Source organism: Sus scrofa, chromosome 1 (assembly GCF_054392235.1).
Source record: "Sus scrofa isolate SSC_HxYL_T2T_F1_AM1 chromosome 1, Sscrofa_HxYL_maternal_Yorkshire_Landrace_v2.0, whole genome shotgun sequence".
Classification (NCBI taxonomy): Eukaryota; Metazoa; Chordata; class Mammalia; order Artiodactyla; family Suidae; genus Sus; species Sus scrofa.
This window is the reverse complement of record NC_139383.1, coordinates 168,830,632-168,848,488: the sequence shown is the minus strand read 5'-3', so window position 1 is coordinate 168,848,488 and position 17,857 is coordinate 168,830,632. Positions and strand designations below refer to the sequence as shown.

The window sequence follows — 17,857 nt, the reverse complement described above, 5'->3', positions numbered from 1 at the left end:
TTCATAATGCAAATGAAAACTCCCCCAAGTTGAACATTATCTTTTTCTGTCTCCCACATATGAGCAGATGCTCTCAAAGCCCACCTCCCCTTCACTCCCATTCTAGGCTCCCAAGAACAACCAACTCAGTCTAAACAGCCTCCTCTTTATCTAATTACATTCTGGCTTTGGCTTCATCCTGCCAGAGACTCTCAGTTCCGCAGTAAATCTTTTGCTTCTCTGTTCTGTCCCCACACCCCCCTTCACGCATTATTCCTACTGAAGCCGCAGAAGTGGTCCTGGCTCAACTGACTATTCTCATTGATCTCCTCCCTCTGGGAAGTCAGGGAGAGAGTGAGGCTGGGAATACATACCATTCATTGTTTTTTTTCCTCTGTCTGAATAAACTGAATTTGCAGACATCTCTTCACCTTTGCACATTGTCTTATGTCACAGCTTTGCTTAAAGGGAGTGTTTTTAATATGTTCTACAATGCATTGCATCCTGGATTCTTCACTTAGAACACCATTCAAGCAACTTCTGCTAAGATCATTTTTGCCCTCCTGGCTGCCTCCAGGTTCTTTCTTGAAATTCTTCTCCTTTACCTTCCGAGGAAGGCCATCAGGTACAGGTGGTGCTAGTGGTGCCCAAGATAAGCAAGAGCTGGGGGCAGAAATCCAGACTTTGCTTGGCTCTCCAGCCCCTGCTCCCTGTCCCAGGCTGAAGAGGTCCAATAAATAACACTTCTTACCTCACTCAGTCCTGAAAAATATTGAGGAATAGCAAAATTCAGGCAGATGGAGGACAAAATATTTATGGCAGATAAAGATAGGTTGAAAGACAGGACTTAGGAATGAGCCAACAATGGGTTTTCTGATTCTGGTCCCCAGAATGAAACAAGTGTACAGCCTAGTCACAAGGATTCCTGGGTTGTCAGTGTGGGGTGTTGCCCCAGGAAAACTTAGGACAGGAGGACTAGACCAATGTTCCCTTTGTACAGCTAGCATGCATATAAGGAAACTGGAGGGCAGCTCCTCTCCCCAGTCCACCAACAGGGGGTGTCATAGATTAGATGTGCTGGATTCCTCTTGTGGGCATCTTCAGATTCTGTCAGCCCACTTCCGAATCCAGCTCTCGTGAGGCTACCAGTTCTGCACAGGCTTTACATAACTTTGTGCATTGCAACCTGACAGCACCTCCCCTCACATCTTGCTTCTAGTTCCAGGAGGGTTCCACTGCTTTGGTGTGGGATGTGCATGCTTGACGTAGTGTTAGGGGACCATGGACTGAAACTACCCACCTTGGCTAAGCATGGTAATAGCTTCTTGCATGAATCGGTTCAAAAAATGAAGTCCTGATGAGGAACACGGTTCTGCCCTGAAGACTAACCAGGGGATTTGGGAGGGACTGACAGGAGGGAGGAGACAACCAAGCTCCCAATGATCTCAGAGGGACAGCAGTTGAGTGATGGCTTGAAGCCAGCAAGATCTTAATTCTCTGCTCAGGAATTGAAACTGGACAGCCCAGATGAAAACCAGGAATCCTAGCCACTAGACTAACTAGATTCCAAAAGCAGAATTTCCCTGATTCTTGCCCTCTGTTGAAAGCAAGAATGTTTCAAGGAGTCAAAGACTGCAGGGAGCCGAGAAAATACAAGAAGCCGAGAAAGGAAGCTTGCCTGAACGGTGCAATTCCGAGGGCAAAGACTGTAAAAGCAGGTACAAAGTTTATTGTTAGAAACCCAGTACAACATGTGGGCAAGCACACAGAGAAGTAGTCTATTTATCTAAGGCAGAAGCAAAGTGCTAAGATGAACCCAAAGGAGGAGTGGAGGTGTGGGCGTCCCCCTGAATGAGAAGCACATCAGAGAGGTGATTTAAATCACTTATATGGGAAAGTTCTTCTGGGTCTTTTTTTTAATCTATGGCAAATTATCTTCTTTTATTTCTCACACCTGACCTGGGCCCTCCCTGATATGCAGTGCTTTTGGCCTAGATGATTTCAGAGCAAAGGGTTATGGGGAGGTTATCAGGACTTATTATGGCCTGGCACCCCCTCCCTTTTTAACCCAGAGGGCTCTTTCTGCACATGTGGAGTTGGGGTCTCCCTGATCCCTAGGATGGGTAGTAGACGATCTCTTGGTCTTTTGCTCAAGCAGGGTTTAGTCCCTTTCTGCCCCTGCCATTAGCATTATTTAACATGTCCACAGAAGACAAATTTTAGTAATTTGCCTTGTGCCTGTTGTAATTTCTATCTTGAAGTATAGATAGGTGGCTTGTTGTATGTGTCTATCCTGGAGCCCACCTATCTCCTGCCTCACCAGGACCCTTGGAGCTGGAATCCATCTTGGCCGAGAGGTGCATGTGCCACCAAGAGGGACCCTATCCCAGACTAAGTATGGGCCAAGCAAGACGATTTGGCCAGAGACAACCAGGAAACTAACCCCATTCCCCTAACACTGGAGACCTTGAGTCACTTGGCCAGAGTAGTTCTCCTGGGGTCCCTTACCCTGCTGCTTTCCACCTGGGCACCCCTTCCCAATAAAGTTTTTGCTTTGTCAGCACATGTGCCTCCTCAGACAATTCATTTATGGGTATTAGACAAGACCCCATTTTGGGGCCCTGGAAAGGCCCCCTTCTTGCAACACAAGTGCAGCCTGAGTTGACTCCCATGGGACCTCCTTGACCAATGGGGATGAAAGCTAATAGATAAATGCTTCCCTTATTTCCCCACTAGGTGGATAGTTCTGAGACACAAGTTAGAGGTTTCTCCAGTGTTCCATGGGATCAGGGATCATTGGCCAACTTTTAACAACCATTGTATTAGCTTTCCCCTCCCTGATCTACTCCTCTTTCTCTTCTGCTTCTATCCCCTGAGATAATTTCCCAAATAAACCACAGCCACTCAAGACTTGGTCTAAGGCTGTGTTTTCAGGGACAATAGAGGAGAAGGAGTGAATGAGAGTAAAGAAAAGCAAAGAGGGTTATGCTAATGGGTGTCCTTCCATCTGGAATGAAAGCCCCAGTGGAATAAAAGAAAAGCCCCTCTGACAGGGAAAATGTAAGTGGTACAATCTAGACCTAGGATGAAGATGAAAAAGACCTTCTTTGATCAGTGCAATTCTTAGATAGCAGGAAAGCTTATGATAGGGATGGAGTAGGATAGTTACATGGGTATGGTCCCAGCAGGGGACCATAGACAGAGAAGGAAACCTAGGGAACTTTGGGAGATCACAGTAAGTTAATAATCACTCAAGAAAGCTATCAGAACAAAGCAGGCTTGTTTAACTATAAAATCACAAATAAAACCATGAGATATGCCTCAGGTCATTAAGAGAAAGATAAAATGAGGTCTGCATTCAAGCTCAGCTAGATTATCTTAGGATAAAATAATCCTTAGGACCAAGGACAGGAATTTAAGGGAAAGATGACATTCCAAAGTAGGAGACCTTCATTGTGCAGAAACCTGAGATGATTCAACTTATTTTAGCACATGTTACCACCCTTCTGAATAAGCACCATGACAGCCCTAGTTTTCGTCATAGGGTCAAATATTCTCTTACTGGATACAAATGTTATAAGCCTGACATCTACTGGAAGAACAAGGAAGAAGGCACTCTTTTTCCCCTTCCCACTTTCCTTTGTTTATAAAAATAGAGCCCACCTAATGCTCTGAGTTTTGCCAGAACTCAACCTCTGCTGTTGCCGAATAGAAATGCCAAGACAGAGTTTTGGTTGAAGGAGGAAAAGATAGCTTTTTTGCTTTACCAGACAAAGGGGGCCACAGCAGACTAATGCCTTCAAGACTGTGCCCACCTTGGAAGAGATTAGGAGGTGGTTTTATAGTTTGGGGAATGGAAAATAAGGATAAGGATAAGGATCAGGGTAGAGGCAAGCTTATATTGTCTTTCAAAACTGGTGTTTAGTGGCCACAGGACTGGTTCTGGAGATCCTCATTCCAGAATGAAGAATGTTTCATCAAGTATTTTTGGGGGCTTTAGTTCTATAGAAAGGCTCAAAGAAAGGCTCAAAGATATTGTTATGTATATTCCTTGAGGAGGAACCAGTACCCTGCTCCAAGTCTGCACTGTTGTCTCTTGACAGCTCCTCCCTGGTATCTGCATCCCCCTTCCTTCCCTGGTTAGCAATTGCCCCTTGGAACTCAGGGAAGGTCCTAGAGGCTGAAGCTTATTCCCTAAAAATGAGAAATGGAGGACACAGAAACGCTTGTGTGCCCAGGAGTCTCGCAGGGCACTGCTCAATTACAGGGGCAGTACTTCTTTGCCTGCCCACTTGTATCCCTTACAAGTGTCCTATCTTAATAAATCTATTTCTTGCATATGACTGTCTCTCGCTGAATTCCTTCTGTGCAGAGACGAAAAGAAACTGAACCCCAGTACGTCCAGACACCAGGTGCATGCTTCTAATTAAAAAAATTGTGGGTGTAAGTCCCAATCTAGGTTCTGGCTGGGTTCAAGTCATAAGTGTTGTTGGTTTCACTTAGAAAAACATTTTCTTACTGGATCTCAAAAGAGATGAGAACAAGATGAAGAGGTGGAGAATTAGCCCTAACCAGGGAAGTGACGGAAACTCCTAACTGGAAATTGGCTCACATCAGAAAGCAGAGAGAGACTGGACAGATTTGTGAAACTGAACATGGCCCTGTGGGGCTGGGTACAAAAGCCTTTCTTCTTCTTCTTCTTCTTCTTCTCCTTCTTCTTCTCCTTCTTCCTCTTCTTCTTTGCTTTTTAGGGCCACACCCAAGGCATATGGAGATTCCCAGGCTAGGGGTCAAATCGGAGCTACAGCTGCTGGCCTACATCACAGCAACACGGGATCTGAGCTGCGTCTGTGACCTACACCACAGCTCATGGCAATGCCGGATCCTTAACCCACTGAGTTAGGCCAGCGATTGAACCCACAACCTCATGGCTCCTATTCGGATTCGTTTCTGCTGCGTTACAACGGGAACTCCACAAAAGCCTTTCTATGTCCCCCATCTCTTGTTTGAAGAAAACAGGCTTCATTCAGCCTCCATGACCTTTCCTGAGTCCCAAAGGGCAAGTTCAAACAGTCTTTAATCTGGGAAGGGAGGGGATGCAGGAAAAAGGGAGGGACAGTCAAGAAACAATAGTGTAGGGAGTTCCCATTGTAGCACAGCAGAAACTTCTGACTAGGTGGCTCAGATCCCATGTTTGTGTGGCTGTGGTGCAGGCAGGCAGCTGCAGCTCAGATTCAACCCCTAGCCTGGGAACTTCCATATGCCATGGATGTGGCACTAAAAACACACACACACACACAAAAAAAAAAAAAAAAAAAAAAAAAAAAGAAAAGAAAAAAATTAGAAACAATAGTGCAGCCTTGGAGCAGGGTCCTGGTTCCCCTTTAAGGGATACACATAACAGTAACTTTTAGCTCTTTGCAGAACTAAAACCTCTAACAAATGGAAGATGTTAATTACTTGATAAAGCATTCTTCAGGAGTTCCCCTCATGGCACAGCAGAAATGAATCTGACTAGGAACCATGAGGTTGTGGGTTTGATCCCTGGCCTTTCTCAGTGGGCTAAGGATCTGGTGTGCCATGACCTGTAGTGTAGGTCACAAATGCCGCTCAGATCTGGCGTTGCTGTGGCTGTGGACAGGCAGCAACAGCTCCGATTAAACCCCTAGCCTGGGAACCTCCATGTGCCGTGGGTGTGGCCCTAAACGGACATAAGACAAAAAAAAAAAAAAAAAAAAAAAAAAAAAAAGCATTCCTCATCCCAGAAAGGTGGTCATGGCACTATAACCTCAAGGACCACCAGAACCTGTCTGGGACCGCCTGATACCAGCTTTGAAGAAGAGTGCAAGCTTGCATCTATGGGAATCCTTATCTGCGGTTCTATTTTTCTCTCCTGAACTATGATACCCCTTCCTGTTCTCGCTCAAAGGAGGGCATTGTCTTTAAGGCATTTGCCAGCCGTGGCCTCCTGTTCCTGGAAAAGCAATAAAAGCTACCCCTTTTGGAGTTCCCATTGTGGCACAGCAGGAACAAATCCAACTAGTGTCCATGGGGATGCAGGATCCAGCCCTGGACTTGCTCAGTGGGTAAGTATCCAATGTTGCCATGAGCTGTGGTGTAGGTCACAGACACAGCTTGGATCTGGCATTGCTGTGGCTGTGACATAAGCCGGCAGCTTGTAGCTCCGATTCGCCCCCTAACCTGGGAACTTCTATATGCCAGGGGTGCCGCCCTAAAAAGCAAAAAAAAAAAAAAAAAAAAGCTACCCCTTTTTTCCAGTCAGCACTGATGGACAGAAGCCAAGTTTAAGCAACATTTGGGACGGTTTTTAGTCAAAGTTGACTGTGTATAACTATTTTTATGAGAACTTCATGGGTACAGTGGATAGTAGGGTCTTTATTTTATTTTGTTTTATTTTATTTATTTTATTTTTTGCCTGCTCCCATGGCATGCAGAAGTTCCTGAGCCAGGGATGGAACCTGCATCACAGCAGTGACCTGAACACAGCAGTGACAATGCCAGATCCTTAACCTGCTGAGCCACCAGGCAACTCTAGTAAGGCCATAATTTTAACCCTAACGTTTCTAGTTCCCGTGACTTGTGGAATGATTTAATTTTGACTGAGAACTTGTCACATGCTGAGGATAAAGAGAAAAAAAATCACTGGTTATAAAGGACTTTCTCATAAGTGCAGGGCCATCCGGGCTTTACCATTTAAGTTTGGGCAGTGGAGTCAAGCTGGGTGGCTGGGTTGTGTATCACACAGACAAGAGGAGCCTCTGGGAAGCTGGGCTTGACTCACAGTGCTGATTCTGGCTACTGTGCTCCCCAAACATTTTTTGTCTCCCAGCTTTCATCCCTACCCCTCATCTCTAGTCTTTAGTACACAGGGCTGAATCATACCTGGAAACTCACTGGAGGCGGGGTGGCTTGCTGCTCCCAGCAAGCTCTTAAACTGAAACCACAGAATAAATCCTGCTTGGGCTCAACCTTGTGTTCTTTTTATGGGACAGGAGTTACCAGCCAGCAGTTTGTTGAAGCTCCACATAAAAACGTAAGCTCCATGCAGGAGAGCTCAGGAGATCTTGGGATGAATGTGCCTTGAGCCAGGAAGCATCACCCCTGTTGAGTAGCAATGGGCCATGCCCATGACACAGGCCATGCCTCCAATGCTAGACAGGGCACTCCCAGCTTGAATGCATTCAAGTTATTCTTTTCAGAAAGACAGCTTATTTTCTTGAATAGAGTTTAGGCTTGTCAGCGCTTCCCCATTAGCAAAGCAGGAGGAGGTTGAGAGCTGGCTCCTTTTCCAGAAAGCACAGCCATCCTGAGAGTCCCTTCAGTGCTACTCGGGTGGCGTTTAGAAGGACTTCCTTCTCAGAGCTGTACTTTCTGCCAAGCAAGCGTAGAGCTGAATCACTAAGGACACAAATGGAAAGGGAGGGGCAAAAAAGTAAAGGCTTTATATTTCCTCTTCAGGGACACAGCTCCAATCTCTTCTGCCACTTCACCACTGCAAAGCAGCAAAGGTAAAGAGAAGTAACTCTGTACTCTATAATGTCTTGTCAGAGGGAAACAGATAAATGCAGTAAAATATGGCATTTGCACAGGGGGACAAGGATCCAAAATGAGGGGGAAGCTTCTTTACTTGAGGGTGGCTTTTGTTAAGGCACACGTTCACGTGTCTGAATGTCAGTGACAGTGTGTATTGTGAAATCCTAGAGGCAGACTGACCTGATTTCAAATCTCTGATTTGTTTAGTGAAACAGAACTCTTGATATATTCTACTTACTCTTTAATAACTCTTATTCAAAACAGAGCTAGTTACCTATGGCTGTGGCCTATGTGTGGTGACATACTTCTTAGTTCCTTAGAGGTTCTTAACTCCCTGGACTGGCCTTATTGATAACTTTATGTGTTGGGAAGAATATCTTTATTTCCCTGGTCTCAGCTTCTTCTTTTTCTTCTTCCTTTTCTCCTTTTTCTTCTTCTCTTCCTTCTTCTTCTTCTTGAGGTTAAACATCATATATGTTTCCTTCTTCAGTGTCAGTTTCTTCTTATGACTTTAAAATGTGTCTCTTAAGGAAGAGGCATATTTCTGCAAAGGGGTATAAAGTCTCATGGCTTGTATTTGTGGGATGGGGTAACCATTCTGAAGTTGCTCTTACTTTTAGGACCATGAGCATGCTGTGAAATTTACAAAGTTTGAGGGATAGCACATGAGAGAGAAAGATGAGCCCTGTTTTAGGGAAGGGGAGGGAGGCACTAGTCAAGTTAAATCTTGCAAAACGGTTAAAAACTACCCAGTTTCTATGTCAGGCTGTAAGAACATAGTGTCTTAGCCACCCTTGAAGATGTATTCCCCCCCGAAAGACAGACCCAGCCCCTCTGTCTTCTTGCAATCTTTTAATGTCAATATTCCCTTCAAAGACATGTTCTCTCCTCCCCTTTGCTGAATAAAAATCCCCCTTCTCAAACTCTAAGGGGCTGCAACCTCGGGCATCCTTCTTTTTCTCTTTTATCCCATGACAGCTTCCAGATGACATATCTCTTTTGCTTGGGAAAGATCTTACCCTAAAAGCAGACAGAAAGATCCACAAAGGGAAATTTTCTGCAATTCTTTCTCTTTGAGGCTCACTTTGAAGTCCTTCTACACCTAAGGTCTCTCCCAACTTTCCCTCACTGCCTGGGCAGAGCCTCCCCTGGGGTCCCTGCACCTTTGGCCGGACCCTATGAACCTTGGGGCTTTGGTGTTGCATGGGTTCCTCTTTCCTGAAACTGACTGTGTAATGTTAATTAGATGAGATTTTGCAAAATATTTAGAATGTCACTCTTGCTAATGCGTATTTATTTATGGATGATTGTGCAAGACATTGATAATTTCCCAGGTAAATTTTCCTTTCTCTCAAGGAGTGCTAAACCTAGTGAGGAAGACCAGCATGTTCCAGGAACAAGAGTCTGTAAATCCATCCCCATGGACCCACGTACTCACACAGTCACCCAGGTGTAGAGGAAATTCCCAACTAAACTTACTGCATAAATCAGTTGAATGTAAGATTAATAATGACACCTTGTTATGGAGGAACTCTTCTAACAGCTAGAAAGGTGGAATTTTGGGAAAAAAATGGAGAAAGTAGAGTTCATAAGTGCTAGGTAATCGAGAGTTAAAACTCTGTCTTGCAAATAAACATGCCAACTCTCAAAGTTCATGAATTAATTCTAATTACGTGTTCCTAAAAATTTTTAGTAAAACCTGAGCCTAGAGGCTCAGGCTCTATTAAACTATGCTGGGTGGTCTGATAATAGGAATACAAACATCTACTCCTTAATGATTATTTTAGTATGAGTTTCGATTACAGGGATGTGTGATCATGCTTTTAACAACATAAATGTCATGGGGTCATTATTTTGAAAGCCCACGAGTGACACACTGGTTTTCAGTCTCTCTCTGACTGATTAGTGCTGAGCAATGCATTCCCCTCCCTGCCCCAGTTCTCAGGCTTTAGCCTTTGGATCTGTTTGGCTTTCAGAACATGAAACTTTTTTGAACTCCCTTTTAGTGAGAAGCCCGACACGAATGCCTAAATTAGTAACTAGCGGGGTCATATGTCCCAGAGAGCACACTTCCAGGGAGCTCAGCTCACATGTGTACTGGCTGAAAAGAAGGTAAGTTAATAACTAAAATAAACACACACAGGCAGAGATATAAACTGGTCATCTGTTGGAACATCCTAGAGAACAAGAGTTTAGACTAAAATTCTAAAAGAGGTCAAAACTATAGACCAGAAGATGAAAGGAAGAAGAAAAGGTCCAGTTTCCTGGGGGACTAAATAAGGGAAAAGATGTGTCTGTGCTAGAAAAAAATGCATGTGAGATCAGTGGGCAAACTGCTCCTGGTGGACAATGGCGTATAAAGAAAGCCCTAAAGAGAGTTGGGATGCTTCTAGCTGCAAGAAGCAGAAGACTCAACTAAAATAGCTTGAACCATAAGAAGTTATCCTCTTATAAGTCAGGAGGTCCCAAGGTAGGCAGATCCAGGGTAAGTTAATGCATCCATTCAATGGTGTGTCATCAAAGTCTCAGGATTTATCCATCATTCTCTCTTACACCCTGGCTTGGTTACAAAATAGCTGCTGCAATCATGGTCACATGAAGGCAAAACAACCCTGAAACAAAGAAGATGGCTGGCTTCTTCCTGAGAGTCCCTTTTTATCAGAAGGAATTTTCCTGAAGACCTGAAGCAACATCTCCTGCCTTACTGGCAAGGATTGCCACATCTTCTGATTTTCAAAGTTTTATTTATTTTCCCTCCAACCTTATTGAGAGATGTTGACAAATATAATTGCATATATTTAAGGTGTATAACGTGATGATTTGATATACATTGTGAAATGATGACCAAGATAAGATAATTAACCCATCCATCATTTCACAGATTTAACCCTGAGCATGTGTATGATGAAGATGCTTAAGATCTAATCTCAGCAACTTTCAATCATATAATAATAATGATAATAATAATAATAACCATCATCACCACATGGTACATTAGATCTTATACATCTTATAACCGAAAATTTTTACCAACTAGTTATTGACATTGGATACAGAATACCTCAGTTGGCATAAACCAATCAAGGCGTATTCCTGGGGAGTGTGCAGACTTCTCTAAAGTACACACACATGACTAGATGAAATCTGTACCTGGAAATCTGTCTTCTCTTAGCATGGAAAAGGGGATTGGAAGGGAAGGGCTGAATGGTAGGCAATATTTTATTTTATTATTATTTTTTTGGTTGACACCTGTAGCATATGGAAGTTCCCAGGCCAGGGGCTGAATCAGAGCTGTAGCCACAACAACACAGGATTCAAACCACCTCTGCGACCTACAACACCAGATCCTTAACCTACTGAGCCAGGGATCAAACCCACATCCTCAAGGATACTAGTTGGGTTCTTAACCCAATGAGCCACAATGGGAACTCCCTAATTTCATTGTTTAAGAAGCAGTGATATCACCTCCTCCAGGAAGGATATCTCCTCCTCCAGCAAGGGTATCACCTCCTCCAGGGAGTCTTCATATAACTCATGAGTTGGCTCTGTCGCTCCCCTGTGCTTCCCCAGTAGTCTGTGTACTGAATATTCTGTGTATCACAGTACTGATTACACTAAATTTGCTTCCCTCATTTCTTCCTTCTACACTATGGCCACAGCTAAGTGCTGGAATAAAGCATTAAAAAAACCAAACTCTTTGTTTTAATGGAGGCTATACTCCAGAGGAAGGGGGATCAGACAATAAATGCATGTATGGTATATATAAGCATATAATTTATCTAAATAAATGCAAATATTATTTGTTTATATGTATATAAGCACATTTATATATAATATATGAATGTATACATATTCAGTATATATGGCAAATAAATACATAGTTATATATTTATAAAAATAATTGTATATATGTGTGTATATATATATATATCAACTAGGGTAATGGGATGGAGAATAACTGGAGGTGTGGGCTGATGTTTTAGATAAATGGTCAGTGAAAGCCTTATTGACGAGATGCTATGTGAGCAGAGAAGTGACTGAGCTGCTGGGGTGAGCCATTTGTGTCCTGTGGGAAGAGCATCCCAGAAGAGGGATAGAAAGTGCAACAGCCCTGAGCTGGAGTCTGCTTGGCATGTTGAAGGCATGCAAAAAGGTGATGTGGCTAGAACAGAGTGAGCTGGGAGATTAGCAGATGAGGTCTGAGGCCAGACCATGAAGGCTTCTTGGTCATGGACGGATGTTTGGCTTCTGCTCAGAGAGAAAGGGAAGCCATTGGAGTTTTGAGCAGAGGCCATGAAGAGTCCTTAGGCAATTAGTACATAAAGAAACTGATATTTTTTTTATGAATCAATGAATGAATGATTTATTTTTGTCCTTTTTTTAGGGCTGTACCCATGGTATATGGAGGTTCCCAGGCTAGGGATCAAATTGGAGCTGCAGCTGCAGGCTTACACTACAACGACAGCAATGCAGGATCCGAGCCATGTCTGTGACCTACATACACCACAGTTCACAGCAACTGATCCTTAATGAACTGAGGGAGGCCAGGGATTGAACCTGTGTCCTCATGGATACTAGTCAGATTTGTTTCCACTGAGCCATGATGGGAACTCCAAGAACTGATCTTTTAAAAACATCTCTCTTTAGTCTCTAGGAAATGTAATGAAAAAGGTCTGTAGTGGGAAAATAAGTTAGGAGGCTATTTCAATAATCCAGGAGAGACATGATGATAGCTTTGACCAGGGTGCTATTTGGAGAGAGTAAGAAATGGGCAGAGAGTGAATATTTCTGAAGATAGGGAAAAGGGGATTTTTGATAGGCTGAATAGAAGATGAATGAAATAGTGTTTAAGGATGACTCCAAGGTTTTTGGCTCAAGCAAATGAAAGACTGGAACAGCCACTAGGGGAGATGAAGAAGGCTGTTGGGGGAGCAGGCTGGAGAGAGGGTTAGGAAGTCCAGAGTGTAGGAAGATGTGTATTAGACCCTCAAGCAGATATGTTGACTAGGCAGTGGATACATGAATCTGGAATTCAGGGGTAATATAAATTCGGGAGCTAACAGCATATCAGCAACACTTAAAGCTTGAGGTTGCTTTAAGAGATCACCTGTAGGAGCAAAAATAGAGAGGGCCAAGATTGAAATCCTGATGCGTTAGGTTGTACAGAGGTTGGGGATGTGAGGAAGATCCTGCCAAATAGACTGAGAAGGGATGGCCAAATAAGCTAGGGGTGAAACAAGAGAGGATGATGGCCCAAAATTAAAGGAAGAAAGTGTCCGCTGGCAATGGAGGGTCCTGAAAAGTGAAACATCCAGGAGGGCAAGAATGATGCTCCATCATTGCATATCAACAGCTCCCTGTGCTTAGCAGTATTTGGTCAGTGTTTGTGGGACTGAGTAAATAAACCCTTCCTGTCTATGCCATGGCCCTCAGAGAATACACATTCCCAGTGTCATCTTTTTTCTCGAATTTCCCTCCTTTATTCCTCCCTTTTCACTATCATCTTGCTGGGCTGAGGGCTTTGGCCCCCTTCTGACAGCATGACCTATTCGCTAATAGCCCCTTACTTTTGTAGAGGATACAGGAAAGGAGGTTTCACCAAGGAGGTAAAAATGTGCGGAGGACTTTACCCAAGTTTGCTTTATTACCTCTTACCTTGCTTGTGCAAGAATGACCTGATGGAGGCTGTTAAGGTGGACAGCCTAGTGGGAAAGTATCTTTTGGCTGAGCTTGTGTAGCTCAAGGATTTTTCTGTACAAATTCCAGGATGAGGAATGTCTTCATGCATGGAAATCAAAAGCAAAAAGATCTAATTCCTTCTGCTCTTTTGCTCTGGAATAATTACAGATCACTTGTAATTGTATACAAATAACGGTGAGATAGCTTTGCACTACTGGTTTAAAGGGACAGTGAATCTTCTACTCATTAGAATCTAAGGCTACTGCAAATGCTGCCACTTCCCCTTTTGGCATTTATTACCTTCTCAGAAATTGGGATAACAGGCTGTCATTTTTCATGAAGCTGTGTACTCAGATTCTTAAATTCATGAAATGTAATAACTGAACACTAGATATTATCTGTACATGCAAGTGATAGTCTGAGGGTTTTTTTCCTCTTCTGTTCTCAGGTTTGCACGAAATGGATTCCCTCAGCAACGCAAATGTTGAATTTTGCCTTGATGTGTTCAAAGAGCTGAGCAGTAACCACGGGGGAGATAACGTCTTCTTTTCTCCACTGAGTCTGCTTTACGCTCTAAGTATGATCCTCCTTGGAGCCAGAGGAAACAGTGCAGAGCAGATGGAAAAGGTATGGAGGCTGATTTCCCTGTAGCCTGGAGGTCTTCCATGATCCCCAGTTTCAGCCAAACCACTTACATCTTTACACCAAGAAAGATCTGCCATCTTGTGAAAGAAGAAACACATTTGGGCAAATCATATTTCGTATGAAATCATGGCTTAAATAATGCAACATGTTATAATGCAAATTACACAACTCATGCTGTGCATAGGTCCATCCTTACAGTTACTGGTTTCACACACAAATGTCTGCAGTTTACTTTTAGAGTTCATCCTTCCAGGGATTTAAACATAACAGAGAATACACCTATGGTATAATTCTCACCTTCTACAATTTTAACTTACAATAAAACTTTTTTTTTTTTGTCTTTTTCTAGGGCCACACCTGTGGCATGTGGAGGTTCCCAGGCCAGGGATGCAATTGGAGCTACAGCTGCCAGGCTACACCACAGCCACAGCAATGCTAGATCCAAGCTTGTAACCTACACCACAGCTCATGGCGATGCTGGATCCTTAACCCACTGAGCGAGGCCAGGGATTGAATCTGCATCCTCTCGGTTGCTAGTCGGTAGTTGGGTTCATTAATTGCTGAGCCATGATGGGAATTCCAACTTAAAATAAAACTTAAGGAGCATTTCCCATTGTGGCTCAGTAAGTAAGAACCTGAAGTAGTCTCTGAGAGGATGTGGGTTCGATCCCTGGTCTCATTCAATGTGTTAAGGATTTGGAGTTGCCACAGGCTGTGGCATAGATTGAAGACGTGGCTTGGATCTGGTATTGCTGTGGCTGTGGTGTAGGCTGGGAGCTGTAGCTCTGATTCAACCCTTAGCCTGGGAAATTCCATATGCGGCAGGTGCTGCCATAAATAAGAAAAAAAAAAAAAACACAAAAAAACTTAGTGACACTTTACAAAAAAACTTAGTGACACTTTAAAAGCTATCAAGATTTTAAAAGTATCCATGAATACATTTGAAGTCCATAGCAATCTGGTGGGGCCAAGGTAGGGATTGTTACCTCCATTTTACAGATGGGGAAATTGAGACTAAGCGTACACAAAAGGGTGATTTTTCAGGTTGCCTAGGCTGATACGCAGTAGTTTCCCCATTATATACATATTTTTAATCGCTGTGGAAAGTCTAGAAGAATGTTACATGACAACTTCGAGAATAATACATCTTATTATTGTTTGTCCTTTATTTCTTTATTCCATATTTTGATGCACTTTCATGATCTTCTTGCATTTAAAATAGGTATTGTATTGGGAAACCACGTCATGTTTTATGGGATCCCAGGCAGGCAGTTGTCATAGTGATGGCCTGAGAACAGTGGGAGAGGGACAGAAAAGCCTCGTGGATCAAGAGCCCAGGGCCTGGGGCCTGACAGACCCTAGTCTGGGGGCAAGTCACTTAATCTCATTTACTCAATTTCCCTAACAGAAAATGAGGATAATGGCATCTAGTTATAAAGTTGTTGAGAGGATTAAGTAATATGTGTAAAGGCTTTGTTCAGGAATTTGACTATAACATCATTAAACATTAGCCATTACTTTTGTTCTTTATCTGAAATGGAAAAACAGATCCTTGTAACTGCTAACCTCAAAAGGCTGGATGTGGCTTTTGATGCCAATCCATCCCATTTTCTTTTCCTAGGTGCTTCACTTTAATCACATTGCAGAGTCATTAGGACCAGAGTTCAAGGACTCAGCTAAGGTATGATCATATCACTGCCAAGCTGTCAGATGCCAAGAAATAATCCAGTCCAGAGGTTGAGTGGTGGAACCCCTTCTGCACCCGTAAAAGAGCTAGCGATACCTCCCTTGATTTATTCTATTAACCTTCCTGAGGATGGCCATGCCCAGTAGAGTACCATAGAATGATGCTAATGACAATAATAAAGTTGCCCCAGATTTTACCATATGATCCCTTGTCCCCTTACTCAAACTTCTCTGTTCTTTTACGGACTGTGCCCCATGTTGAGTCTGCTGGCCTCCTCTATGCAGTGTCAGGTTTTTCTGTCCTGCGAGGGGCTGAGAAAAGATAATGATGTAGCAGGACAACAGGACCTGATGTCACCCAACCCACATGCTCTGGGACTATGGTCCCTGTTCTTTCCAAGAAATGGATTCCTTTGACATCAAAATTAAGTAGAACTGAAATTCTCGTTGTGGCTCAGCAGGTTAAGCACCTGACTAGTATCCGTGAAGATATGGGTTCGATTCCCAGCCTCACTCAGTGGGTTAAGGATCCAATGTCGTTGAACGCTGTGGCATAGGTCTCAGATGTGGCTTGGGGCTTTCATTGCTGTGGCTGTGGTGTAGGCCGGCAGCTGTGGTTCTGTTTTGACTCCTAGGCTGGGAACTTCCATATGCCACAGGTGTGGCCCTAAAAAGACAACAACAACAAAAAAAAATTAAATAGAACTGCCACATGAAAATAATTCTGTGTTTCATGGAGAAAATACATAAATGTATACAGAGTCACAGAATGCTTGCTTCACAGAACACAACTTATTCTTAGATGAAAGCCCAGAGTTCAGGAATATTCCCTTTAGGGAATATAGGCATAACCCCTATAATGTCCATAAATTGAGATGCACCGAAGCTGCATGTTTAACTGATTTCCTCTTGTGAAGGACAGATGGGTGAGTAAGATAAGTTCAGTGAGCCTCTGATTAAATGGTCCCACAGAAAATGGAGACATTGAAAGGAGAGTGATAGAAAAGAGAAATGATTGTTTCAGTACGAAGGCAGCAATAAAACTTGATCATTGCCCTGAAAATCCTCCCTAGGATCTCTTTATTTATAAAAACTTCTACTTTTGGATTAAGCCCCTGGGGCTAAATACATGCATGTTTTGTAGTAGTTTTTAATTCTGCACAGTCTGTAACCAAAGTCCCAGAGTGCCAAGATTATCTTGAGAGAGGCAATCTCAAGAAGGAAAATGCTTGAAACTGGCCAACTCCTTGTTTGTTAGCAGTCACTGCCCTTTTATTCAGAGGCAAACACTTTACTGTATAATTGTTTTCACATTATTTATACTCTCCAATGGCAAGAAATCAAGCAATTTAATACTCTATTCTTTCTTTCTTTTTTTTTTTTTTAAACTGGTGCTTCAGTGCAGTCAAATTGGAAGGATTCATTCACAGTTTGGAGTCCTGTTCTCTCAAATCAACCAGCCAGACTCTAACTATACCCTCAGCATTGCCAACAGACTCTACGGGACAAAGGCAATGGCATTTCACAAGGTAAGTCCCTTCTGGACGGTGGTCAACAGCTTTCTTGGCATCCTCTGAATCTCACAGGCTAGAATAAGATGAAGAATAAGTGTCACATGACATTCATCTTTAAAAGATTAAATTTGAGCTGATTTTGGTATCCATGGGGGTTCTGGAACCAGTCCCCCGTGGATACCAAGGGACAGGTGTGTACAGATTCCACTTCCTTTCAGATGTACATACATGAGCTGCTTTGTTTACCTGATGTGAACTTAGAATATGCCAAGGGGCAGGGTTTGGCCTTTCTTACACTATTTTTGTGTTGTTGTGCAATTGCCCTTTCTTTTACAGCAATACTTAAACTGTTCTGAGAAACTGTATCAAGCCAGCCTGCAAACTGTTGATTTTGAATGGTCTGCGGAAGAAACGAGGAAAACTATTAACGCTTGGGTTGAAAGTAAAACTAATGGTATGGATAAGTCACACATGTTTCTCCAAATTTTATTTGAGCTCTGTTGATAAACTTGCTGAGTTAACACTAAAGGAGGAAGCTGGGTGAGGTCTATTTAGGTTAGTGCTCTAGCCTTGATTTAATGCCTGGCACATACCAGTCTCTTAAAAATTTTTAGCAGAAATGAATGCATTGATTAGTGTTGCCTGTCATGGGCGTGCATTAGGAATCCACATGCTATGTATTTATATAGATTGTTGATTGTTACTGTTATTTTGTTATCCATTTGTGCATTTATTTATCCACTCATTCATTCAAATACACACACACACACACACACACACGTAGAGAGAGAGGGAAGGAG

At 43.0% G+C, this 17,857-nt stretch overlaps 1 protein-coding gene across 3 annotated transcripts in view; it reads left to right on the top strand.

Annotated features, from left to right (window-relative positions):
* Window positions 1–17,857, top strand: part of SERPINB11 (serpin family B member 11) — a 40,031-nt gene that overhangs the window by 17,513 nt on the left and 4,661 nt on the right. Inside the window, exons 1-5 of one of the 3 annotated variants that reach the window (XM_021099530.2) lie at window positions 7,380–7,508; window positions 13,661–13,839; window positions 15,479–15,538; window positions 16,944–17,072; window positions 17,394–17,511. In XM_021099530.2, coding sequence (XP_020955189.1) covers window positions 13,672–13,839; window positions 15,479–15,538; window positions 16,944–17,072; window positions 17,394–17,511 — 475 coding nt within the window. In that variant the 5' untranslated portion in view covers window positions 7,380–7,508; window positions 13,661–13,671. Of the gene's footprint in view, window positions 1–7,379; window positions 7,509–13,660; window positions 13,840–15,478; window positions 15,539–16,943; window positions 17,073–17,393; window positions 17,512–17,857 lie in introns of those variants that run through there. The other 2 variants (XM_085003483.1, XM_085003487.1) reach the window with 2 other exon arrangements.